This window comes from Piliocolobus tephrosceles, chromosome 4, assembly GCF_002776525.5.
Source record: "Piliocolobus tephrosceles isolate RC106 chromosome 4, ASM277652v3, whole genome shotgun sequence".
NCBI classification, from domain to species: Eukaryota; Metazoa; Chordata; class Mammalia; order Primates; family Cercopithecidae; genus Piliocolobus; species Piliocolobus tephrosceles.
The window spans coordinates 47867793-47880033 of record NC_045437.1 but is presented as its reverse complement, the minus strand read 5'-3'; the positions used below and the strand labels follow the sequence as shown (position 1 = coordinate 47880033).

Here is a 12241-nt window from a genome sequence, read left to right as displayed (position 1 = left end):
GTAATCCCAGCTACTCCAGAGGCTGAGGCAGGATAATTGCTTGAACCTGGGAGGCAGAGGTTGCAGTGAGCTGAGATCACGCTATTACACTCCAGTCTGGGAGACAAGAGCGAGACTTTGGGAAAAAAAAAATAGTAGTTGAGGGAGGGAAGGGAAGAACTAAACTTTGGTGTCCAGGAATACACACAAGAGTTAGAAAACTGCCCCCAAAAAATGCTTTTATAGCAATAACTTTCTCACATTTCTTAATTTTCAAGAAAATTCCAACTTTCCACTCCGAGAGGGGTGTTTTGAACATTTTTAAATTGTGACCCTTTGATGTTTCCTAGCTTATATTGTGGTTTTTCTTAACTCGGTTTTAGAAACGTTAATTCTGTTTTATAAAATTCAAATTGATATAGGTGATACACATTGAAAACCTACAAGTTAGAGTTAGATAATAACTTCTGACAGATTTCACACTCATAAAATATTCATAACTTACTGTTAGAACAAGCTAGTGCCATCTTGAGAAGTTTCTAGTTACAAAATAAGCTTTTGACGTTTTCTAGTTTTAATACTTAAGAACTTTGTGTGATCTCAAATGTGTGTTAGAGATATCTGATACGACATGTACCATCTTTTTTCAAAAGCATCTTCCGACCAGGATTTTATTGTTTCTTTCTCTTTGAATTAATGTTTTAAGATGATAAAAGTAGCACATGTATGATCATAAAATTGCTACCAACTTAAGAGTTGGTAGCAATTTCTGTTTTATAACTTTTATTTACATACCTTATTTTGGATATGGTTAAAATAAAATGTCATAGGTTTATTTACATTTAAATTTTTTAATCACAAATTCTAAGTATCTGTGCATTTAAATTTTTAACATCAGATTTGGTATTTGGAAGACGTAATTAGAATAAATTGTGTTAAGCAAGTCTTATTTGCTTAAATAAGCATCTTATACACATACTGTGGTATTACCAAATTTTTTGAAATTAGTGATGTTCTCTGAATTTATTAGTAAAATTTATAGTTGACATATCAGAAAATCAGCATTATGTTGAATGCTGTTTGTTGAACTGTTAATGTTTCAGTATGATAGGCAAGATTGAGAGAATATTTTAATGAAATGCTTAAAACATATTGTCATCTTGTTCTTGTAGTCAGAATAGCCTGATTATCTTTTAAGTAATTGTCCAGAAGTTGGGTTTTTTGTTCTTGTTTGGATTGGGTATTTGTAATTACATAATTAGTTTTTCTTCTAATTTTGGTTGTTTCACTTAAGTTTTGTCTGAAAATGGACCTTGAAATCACTAATTTCTCTATTTCAAATCAAGGTCATTTAATATATATTTAGCTAGCTTTAAGTTCTTGGCTAGTCAGAACTGTAAGATCACTGATTTTATGTTTTTCTTTAATCCGGTAAGTGAAAGAGTATTTTTATAGGTGTCGATTTGGTGCTTTCAGTTCATTTCTGATGCTGAACATTTACTGCACAGGGGGTTATTTTGTTGTGTGATGGAGGACATTAAAGTCCAGTATAAACTGAATGAGTTGAGGTTCCTTGACTGTGGGCTAATAGGGACAGCCATTAAGGTAATCTCTTCTAATTCCTCATGATCATAATTTTTAAATGTTTCCTTTTTAAGTTAGATTCTATTATGACATAAACTCCAAGGTTTACATATATCTTTTGCTGAGTTTGACAAATACAATGTCAACCTAAGATGTATTTCTTGCTTGTTACAGGATTTTATATTTTTTTGTGATGCCGTTGCATCATGGATTAACCCAAAAGATGATCTCAGAGACATGTTCTGTAAGGTAACTAATAAGTGTTTATAATGCATCATCTTGGGACTGTTAATATCCTAGTGGAAAACTTTAAATTATGTTTACATTTTTTACGAAACTTAGGCTCTTCAAGTCAGTATTGATAGTTTATATATATAAAACCCTTATTCTTGGTAACAAAGTTGGCTTGATCTTTTCTTAAAATACAGCAGTGACCCTTTTTTTTTTTTTTTTTTTTGAGATGGAGTCTCACTCTGTTGCCCAGGCTGGAGTGCAGTGGTGCAATCTCGGCTCACTGCAGGCTCTACTTCCCAGGTTCACGCCATTCTCCTGCCTCAGCCTCCTGAGTAGCTGGGACTACAGGCGCCCACCACCACCATGCCCAGCTAATTTTTGTATTTGTAGTAGAGACGGGGTTTCACCATGTTAGCCAGGATGGTCTCGATATCCTGACCTCGTGATCCGCCCGCCTCGGCCTCCAAAAGTGCTGGGTTTACAGGCGTGAACCACCGCGCCCGGCCTAGCAGTGACTCCTATCTGTAGAGGATACACTTTGAAAGTATTTTCCCAAGTGTGCCACTAGTTTAGGTGGTCCCATTATTCCATTTAAGGAAAATAGTACATGTTTTTCAAGTGGAAATGGAGATTTGGAGTATAATCTGAAAAAGAGTAAATCTAAATGGCCAGCACAGGAGTAAGCCCATGTCATTATTTGCTTTGTTTTTGTTTTTGTTTTTGGTGGCGGAGTCTCGCTGTCTCTCCCAGGCTGGAGTGCAGTGGCATGATCTCAGCTTACTGCAACCTCTGCCTCCTGGGTTCAAGCGATTCTCCCGCCTCATCCTCCTGAGTAGCTGGGATTGCAAACACGCACCACCATGCCCAGCTAATTTTTGTATTTTTAGTAGAGGTGGGGTTTCACCATGTTGGTCAGGCTGGTCTCGAACTCCTGACCTCGTCATCTGCCCACCTCAGCCTCCCAAAATACTGGGATTACAGGCATGAGCCACCGTGCCCGGCCTATTTGCTTTGTTAATACCTCTTTTTGATTAACTCATCAGTACTCAGCCACAGTAAAAAAGAAAATGCAGTTACACATTTGAATCACCCAAGATTAAAGTTAGTGAATTGTAGTTTGCCATGAACTCAAAGCTTGTATATTTCCAGTTTGAAAAAATACGACATAAACATTGTATTACTTCAATGACTTCTCTACTTCTCTGTTTTTTCATTAGTATGGTATCAGATTGCTTAGAGTATGTCTGTTACTGGAATACTTGCCAAATTCTAAACTTCTCAAAGCAGAGTTTAAGCATATGCTATGAGGTACTTTTAGAAAAGGCAGGTTTATTAGTCCATATTCAGGCTGCTGATAAAGATATACCCGAGGGCCGGGCGCGGTGGCTCACACTTGTAATCCCAGCACTTTGAGAGAGGCCGAGGCAGGTGGATCACCTGAGGTCAGGAATTCCAGACCAGCCTGGCCAACATGGTGGAACCTCATCTCTACTAAAAATACAAAAAATTAGCTGGGCGTGGTGGCAGACGCCTGTAATCCCAGCTACTCAGGAGGCTGAGGCAGGAGAATCGCTTTAACCCAGGAGGTGGAGATTTCAGTGAGCCGAGATCGTGCCGTTGCACTCCAGCATGTACAACAAGAGTAAAACTCTGTCCCCCACAAAAAAAAAAAAAAAAAAAAAAAAAGATGTGCCCAAAATTGGGTAATTTACAAAATAAAGAGGTTTAATTCAACTCACAGTTCCATGTGGTTGGGAAGGCCTCACTGTCATGGTGGAAGGTGAAAGGCACGTCTTACATTGCAGCAGGCAAGAAAAAGAATGAGAATCAAGTGAAAAGAGTTTCCCCTTACCAAACCATCAGATTTCATGAGATTTATTCACTACCACCAGAAGAGTATAGGAAAAACTGCCCCCATGATTCAGTTATCTCCCACCAGGTCCCTTTCACAACACGTGGGAATTATAGGAGTACAATTCAATATGAGATTTGGGTGGGGACACACAGCCAAAACATATTAGCAGGGAATGGTGTAGAATCCTACAAAGTTTGAGAATTGCTACTTTCAAATGGATAAAATTTATAAATAATAAAATCAGTTGTGTTGGATTTCAGAAACTATGCAGATCTGAGTTTTTCTCTTTTGTTAGTGATAAATTAATGGTTTTTCACTCTTACAGATCCTTCATGGATTTAAAAATCAAGTTGGCGATGAAAATTGGAGGCGTTTCTCTGACCAGTTTCCTCTTCCCTTAAAAGAGCGTCTTGCAGCTTTTTATGGTGTTTAATCTAATACACTTAAGCTGCAGTCCCAAAATTAGGGGTAAGTTATAAGAAGTTTGGAAATTTTCAGGATGAAGAAAATTTTGTTAGGGCTATCATTTCAAACTACTAAATAGAATAAAAAGCTATTTGTTTTCTATAGAGGTTGAATAAAACATAGCCTCATATCATTCTATCTTGTGCTTTAATTTAAAATTACATAAGTGGGCCAGGCATGGTGGCTCGTGCCTGTAATCCCAGCATTTGGGGAGGCCAAGGCGGGCGGGTCATTTGAGGTCAGGAGTTTGAGACCAGCCTGGCCAATATGATGAAAACCCACCTCTACTAAAAATACAAAGGTTAGCCACGTGTGGTGGCATGTCGTGTAGTCCCTGCTACTCAGGAGGCTGAGGTGGGAATATTGTTTGAACCCGGGAGATGGGGCTTGCAGTGAGCCAAGATCGTGCCACTGCACTCCAGCCTGGGGGACAGAGCGAGACTCCATCTCAAATAAATAGAAAATAAAATTACTTAAGTGAAGCACTTTCAGATTTATTACCTCTGTGGTCTCATCACCAATTATGAATCAACTGTTCCAAGACAAGGTATGAAATAGTTCTCGATTTTGTAATTAGAGCTAAAAATAGATCAGTATCTTTTATTCCTGCCTTTTGGTACTCCTCTTCCCTTTCTTCAGAGGCAGGAGAAAAGGGGGGTGGGTTGCTTGTATTTCTACACAGATGGATTAACTGCCCTCTGTGAATTCACATGAACGTTCATAAATGGCCAAAATTTGGCATCAGTGGGTAGTAGAGTTCTGTTTGTAAAAGGACCACTATCGGGTAACAGTTTAATCTCCCAGTAATCTTACCTTATTTCTTAATATCCTTTTTATCATTAAAACTGTTTAGCATAGAAAAAAGGTCTTACCAGGAAAACCAAGTGACTGGAAGATAGTGGAAATGACCAAGTGAAATAGGATCAGAATGAGAATTAGGAACATCAAGAAGGCAAGTGTAGGCAGGGTGTAATGGCCCCCATCTGTAATTCCAGCATTTTGGGAGGCTGAGGTGGGAGCATTGCTTGAGCCCAGGAGTTTGAGATCTGCCTGGGCAACATGATGAGACCTCCATCTCTATGAAAAAAATTAAAAAGAAAAAAATTAGCTGGACATGGTGGTATGCACCTATGGTCCCAGCTACTCAGGAGGCTGAAGCAGGAGGTTTGCTTGAGCCCAGGAGGTTGGGGCTTCAGTGAGCCATATTCACCCCACTGCATTCCAGCCTGGGTGACAGAGCAAGGTGCTATCTCCAATATAAATAAATAAATGAATGTTAAATTTGCTTTTCTCTCTTTTTTTATGTAGAATTTGTTTTTTGATATTTACTGAATGTAGTAACCCTACTGTGGTAATGAACACTTCTAGTGCCTTCTAGGCTAAAATATCAGACAACCCCAAATAACAAATGCTCCTTTGTGTTTTGATAGGTTGAATTTTTGTTTGCTTAATATTGAGAATACTGGGGGGAAAAAAGATGGTGTTTTCATTCTGAGGGTTGTCCTAAAGAAAGTGCTACTTAATTTTCAAGAAAGTAAGACCACTTGTTATATAATAAATAATCAGTTCCCATTGGGTCCCATTTTGCAAAAGGGGTTAAAGAATTAGACTAATAGCATCATACAAGCCGTATTTCATCTATACAAAGTGTTGTACGCCTGTCTATACAACTCTGCTACCCAGCTTGGCCTCACTTTCATACCTGATGCAACACAATTCAGCACCACAAGAGAAGAAAGCAGTGTAGTTATAAGTGACTAACATGATCTTAGGCAATTGTCCAAACTTCTCATTTTCTTTATCGGTAAAGATAGTATTCTTACTTGATTAATTTTGTGTTCCGCTGGCTTTGAAAGACAAACGATTGTTAAAGATAAAATTGTTTTTGTTCTTTTTCTTATAGGTCCTTCAGTCTTGGAGACTATGAGGGAGCCTCTGCACCCAGGGAAAATGTTACCCTTTACAGGGGGGAAGGGTAAACCAGTAGGGAATACAGTACAATCCCAACCCTACTGGGAGGGGCGGGAGGGAGGTGTTGCCGTCACTGTATTAAGTCGATGTTGGGAAACCTTTTAACATCTGGAGCCTTTGTGGGTGGAAATATGTCTCCAGTTACAACTCCGCAGTGGATGTGAAGAAGCAAAAAAAAAAAAAAAATCTATTCAGTCTACTCACAAAACAGTACATTGTGGAATATTATGGGGAATTGTACCAAAACAAGAACCATATAAATGATGCCTAGGGACAAGAAAGAGGAACAATTCTACAGCGCACAATAAAGGAAACCTAAGAATGGGAGTTACAAATAGTAAAGAAGCTTTTCTTTTTTTTAATTTAAAGTTTTTTTATATAAGTTTTCCCACATGATGGGGCCTTGTTTTGCATGTTGGTGAAGAACTACACAAACAAAACTAATATAGTTAAAATCAGCTTGCCTTCCCATAGTAGAAGCAGGTTCTTGGAAGTTACAATTTAAGGTACCCCAAAAAAGTTGGAAATAAAGCAAAACAAACAAACAATGAAGCACCCTGTGAAATGCCAAATGAGTCACTCCTTTTACCTTTCTTGGGATGGGCAGGGAGGGAGGAATAAATGGGGTTGGGCATATCAAACTAAAGATGACATCTTAATTTTGCATTGAACATTAATGTAGCAGATATAATTTGATGGTTATACTTCATTAGATTTAATTTCTAGGCCAAGATGTTATTTTTTAAAGTGCAGTTTAAGGTTCAGGCATGCATTCTGGCTCATAGTGGTTGAAAGTAATTTAAATTAGTGGAAAAGTAGCATGCTTGCATCACATAGAGTGAGATTGGTATTCATTTACCTATGTTGCGCCAGTTTGTGTTGCAGTTTACCAATTCAATATAGCCCTGCATTTAAAGTTCCTTTTTAAGATTTGTGGATTTTATTTTTTATTAAGAATATAGATATATAAAGTACTGTAGTTACAGGTAGGCCTTGAAATATCTTTTTTAGGATCTGTTAGGAATAAGATTGATATTGTATTGTGTGTAACCTGCACAATGTGGAAAGCTGATATACCTGTGCAAAATCTTTGCCTCTGTGCTGTCAGTGTGATGTGCTTTCTGCATGGTTATATACTACTAGTGATTTTATCAAAACTTCTAAAATTTAAATTACATGGTAAAAGATCTGTAAAAGGCTGCATAAATGTTAGTTGGCACATAAAGACAATTGTAGAAGTTGAAAAATGATTGCTATATTTCAATGTTTATTCCCACTCAACATACTGCCTTCTAAGCTTCCCTTTTTTGTTCAAAGCATGATCTTAAAGATATGTTTAAGTTAATGGATGTAATGCAGGGTTCCTACACTGTATTTTGGCGCATGTTGGTGGCCCTCTGTGCCCTAGATATATGCACACAGGGTGCAAGTTAAAAGCTACAGAGTGAAAGTTGGTTTGGATCCTCTTCATTTCATTTGTTTAGCTTTTCTGTTATTTTTCTCTACTTACATGTATTCCTGTGAATAAATCCTTGTTAAGTTAACCCTTTACTTTTCCTTCCATGTGTATTTTCTTATATACTGTGAATGTGAAAACCTAACTGGTACACTTGATCTTGTGTTCATATGAAAGTGCAAGTCTTTATTAATTTGGATTGCCTGAACAGTGTATCCCATGATGAAGGAAAATGGAGAGATTTTTCTTTTTAACTCTGCTGGTCAGAGATGAAGCCACGCCTTTCCATTTTTCAATGCTGCATATTTAATCTGCAACAAAAATGTTAAGCCATAACAGCCTTTTTATATTTTAGTTTGTCACCTTCGCATTGCAGAATAAATACTGAATAACCATTTTTATAAGCAGTTGCTCCTCTTTGCATGGTTCTATTCTCTAAAAGTGTTGAATGATACAGCCATTGCACTGAAGTTTGAGCTGTGTGCTTGTGAATTTATACTGTTTCAAAAATTTCAAATGCATGGTAGCATGCAGAAAGGTTTTTGTTATTATGTGTGTGTGTGTATTTTTTTGTTTTGTTTTGTTTTAACACATTCTTTCACCTTTCCTCTACTTTGGCTTTGCAAATTTCAGTCTGTAGAGCCTGAAATTAAATTATTTTATAGTGCCTAATATTTTTAAAATTATAAGTTGGATTCAGAGAGTATACAGCATTTTGCTTTCTAGTACCATTGCTTCACTGGGGGCTCAAAATTTTCCTCCCTGTTAGTCTTTAGTAACTGAGTAGAGTAGCTGTTTTATTCTTAGATTATAGTGATATTCTGTAGTGTTTCAAATACTTAGAATAATAGAGCTAGTTTAATATTCTGGAATAGATAATATTTTAAATTGAAATGACCAAATTTAATTTAAAACACATAAAAACAATCTTCAGTAAAGTTATTTGAACCTGTGGTTGACAATTCTGTACTGACTAAAGGCAATATTGTCACCTGTCTGGTTAAAAATTAGTTTCCAATTAGACAGATGAATAACACTATTAAAAATGCACCCAGCTTTGTAGTCACTTGACATTTTTTTAATTTAAATGAAATTTAATTTGAAAATAATAAAATTAGGTAAATATGACTGGCAACCTGAATTTGTATTGGAATTTTTTGTGTATTTTTCCCCTTGAAGTTATTGTTTCTTCCTAATTTATATTTCAGATACATAGTGTAGAACAGGAATTTGCAGAAGCCATTTAAGTTATCTTTTGAGGTAAGCTCTGATTTAGCATTTATTCTGATAAAACCTAATACATCATGGGATATATATAAAGCAACTTAATTCTTGTGGTGTAGTCTTAATAGTTTTGAATGTTGACTGAATGTCTATGAAATTGTGAGTTTGTCTTTGTTACATTCCAGTGTTTCTGCCTCTTGGCATGCTTAAAGCACGGCTTACTTCATCTGCTCCTTACACACTAAAACGCTGTTAGTGTGCTCAACTACAGAAATAGCCGCTGCTAAGTGATGTAGATTTTCTACTTGAATATTTTTATGTTGTAGGAACCTCAGGAGGTCAGTGTTTACTGTTTTATATATGCCTTCTTTTTCCTGTTTGAGCTTCTCTCTTTGAAGGATTCTAACAGAACAAAGCTGCTGATCAACCTAAGTTGGAAACAGAAAGTGTAATTAATATAACTTAAATGCATGTTTGGCAGTTCCATGTTACAGTCCATTAGTGAGTGAACTTAGTGACACAGGTATTCATTTATTCAGGAAATAATTTTGCTTTTTGTATTGTCTAATCTCTTCAATGACTTCATACTGTGTTAAAAAAAAAAAAATCACTTTTTTATATTTTTTGGTTGGTTATTTCCCAAATAATCAACATGTAAATAATCTTTTAAGAGCCAGTTCTGATGCTTTACATTATTGCTACTTGATTTTGTTACGCAAGTTAGATTTCAGAAGAATAGATTTTAAAACACTTAACCAAGCCATTACATCTTAAAAACAAAACAAGTAGCATACATTTTGTAATTAACATATTGATAAACACTGTGATTTTTTTGGTTAAGACTTTTTCATCTGAATTGCTTAAATTGCATATATTGTAAAATAGGATCAGATGTATATTTTAAACTAATTTCAATGGACTTTCCTCTTGAAATGCTTTGTCTACTCAGTTATAAAATATTCAGATACAAGTTTTATCTCAGGTGAATACTCTTGTATTGTTTTTGCTTTGGTGACATGCTTATAAAGGGTCATCCTACTTACATTCTTTGTTTTTTAGTGTATTTCATTGAGACTCTTTCCATTTAGTCAGATTTTTTTTCCTAATATTCTAGCAGGCTGGGGTGGTGTAAAGCCCTCCTGACAAGCCTTTTGCGTGCAGGTTTACCTGAAAATGAGCTACATTTGGTCCTCATTTTCTTCAAACTCTCAAATAGGAAAGTGGACATTTTTCTCCCCTATATAAAACTATTCTGCCTAGCAGAAAAGCCAGAAATAAATTAATTACATCTTAAACTCTTTAGTCTAAATTTAAGTCCTTTGCCATGAGGAAAAAGTGTTTTTTTTGCTTCATATGGTTAATCTATATTATTCATATTGAATGTATTAACAGATAATGGTGCAAAAGCATTCTTCCCAGGGGAAGAGTGTATCATGCATAACTGCAATTTAAGTCCTTCCTTTGATAGTACTTTGAAACACACACAGCTTTGCTTACTGAATTATTTTTGCAAATAATACAAGGCGGGGAAACTAACTGTTGGTACTAGTATTGTTAATGAAGTGTAGGCCTTGGAACCTTTAAGAAAACTGGTCTTCAGATAGTTATGGGCCTGGGATAATCTAAATGAAAGGTCAGATCAGTAATGAGCTGTGTTGTTAACAATATTATCTGGTAATAATACCATGCAACATAGCATTGTATACCAACGTAGTGCATTTTATACTGTATTAAATGTGGAGATACTTCTAATGCCTCTCTAAAATTAAATTTTACATAAAAGTTAGTTTTATTCACCTTTAGGCTTTCCAGGTGAGTTGTGACTGATTTTTGCAATCTTATGTAGATCTTTCACCCATTAGCATTGTTTACATAGATAATTCTTTATGCCTAGTTATTATACATATTAATTTTAAAGGTACACATTTAAATTACACAATTGTTCATTGTGGTTTGTATTCCAGAATGTATTTTGTTTTTTAAACGATGCATAATAGCTGAATGTATGCATGACTTTGAAAGAAGTTAAAATGGTGATTTTTTTTCACCTCTTGTACATTTTAAAACCAAGCCAAATCTATTTGCCAAGCAATGTATCACTAATAAGAAGAGCAGGTTTTCCTTTTATTGCAATTTTTGTTTATCTACCATACAATTTCCTTGTACTGTGGCTTGGTATTATTCAAGATTAGCTATTTCGCAGGTCTTACATCTTTCTGAAAGCCTATTATAATATGGTTAGCCTATAAGGCAGTGTTGGTCCCCTTCTAATATCGGCCTCATAAAGGGGTTCCACTGTACTTTCCGCATACTACTTTGTTGTTGTTTTCCTTTATGGATATATAAGCAAATTGAGCTTGGGTGATTTTTATGGAGACAATAATTAGACAATACTGTATGATTAGTTTTACTTAATAGATTATCATCTTGTGAGAAGAGGTGTTTAAACGTGGTAAATGACTTCATATTACAAAACAGTTTTACACTTAATATGTTAACATTGGGTGCAATAATTTAGTAGCATTAGCTTTAGTTATAAATAACTGGATCTTTCTGCTGACAACTTAGGTTGTATGAGTTATGCTTAAAAGCTTTAAATCTGATGTTTCGTGTACCTGCCACACTATGTTAGAATGTGTCCTTCAAACATATCCTCCTGCAACTTCTCAAACTGTACTAAATTGATATTTCTTGAAGTCTAACTCTGTGCTAACAGATCTCCATTTTAAATAGAATACGGTTTTAATTTTTGATAAGCTGCTGAATTTTAAAGAGAGTTTTTTGGGGCCACCAAATATTTTGGATCATGCAGAGAATATATATTGTACTGTAGTAATTTTGTATTTACATTTGTATGATGTGACATAATAGATGTGAATGTTAATCACTGCTTGACTATGTTAATAAAGTTGTTTAACTATAGATGTTGCACTCTGATTTTTAATGAAAGGAAATGAGTTTTCTTTTTCCCTCTTACCCCATTTTGGATCTAGATAAGCCTTATGTTTTTGGGGGTTTTTTTCCTGGTTTTTAGTTTGAGGTTTTGTTTTGTTTGTTTGGTTTTTTTCCTTAGCTTACACATTAGTACATTTTTGTTGTTGAACATCATTTATTTCTTAAAACAAGTGTTTTCTTATTTGCATAGTATAGTAAAAACCTATTTTTCCACATTTTAACTTAACTCGATGTGTTTTAAACAGTTGATTCTAGGTTCAGCTGTTTGAGCTTGGGGGAAATACTATTGTGTAAAAAGGGAATTAAAGGTGAAATTGTGAATATAAAATGTTGATGTAAGGATAAATTGCATGAGTGTGTATGAATGTATGTCCTGTTAAGCCTTCCTGTATATCCTTCAAACAACTAAGATTTGTAATTTTGGGAATTAACACTTACAAAAGTAATTTTTTCTTCAGGTTGTAATCCATTAATATAGTTGCATGTTACTAATTAAATGTATATTAACATATTTCAGG

At 35.3% G+C, this 12241-nt stretch overlaps 1 protein-coding gene across 4 annotated transcripts in view; it reads left to right on the top strand.

Annotated features, from left to right (window-relative positions):
- Positions 1-11690, top strand: part of TNPO1 (transportin 1) — a 97399-nt gene extending 85709 nt beyond the window's left edge. For all 4 annotated transcript variants that reach the window (XM_023207960.1, XM_023207957.1, XM_023207958.1 and 1 more), the window contains 3 exons: positions 1738-1812; positions 3978-4120; positions 6021-11690. In XM_023207960.1, coding sequence (XP_023063728.1) covers positions 1738-1812; positions 3978-4085 — 183 coding nt within the window. In that variant the 3' untranslated portion in view covers positions 4086-4120; positions 6021-11690. The remainder of the gene's footprint in view (positions 1-1737; positions 1813-3977; positions 4121-6020) is intronic.
- The last annotated feature ends 551 nt before the right edge of the window (positions 11691-12241 follow it).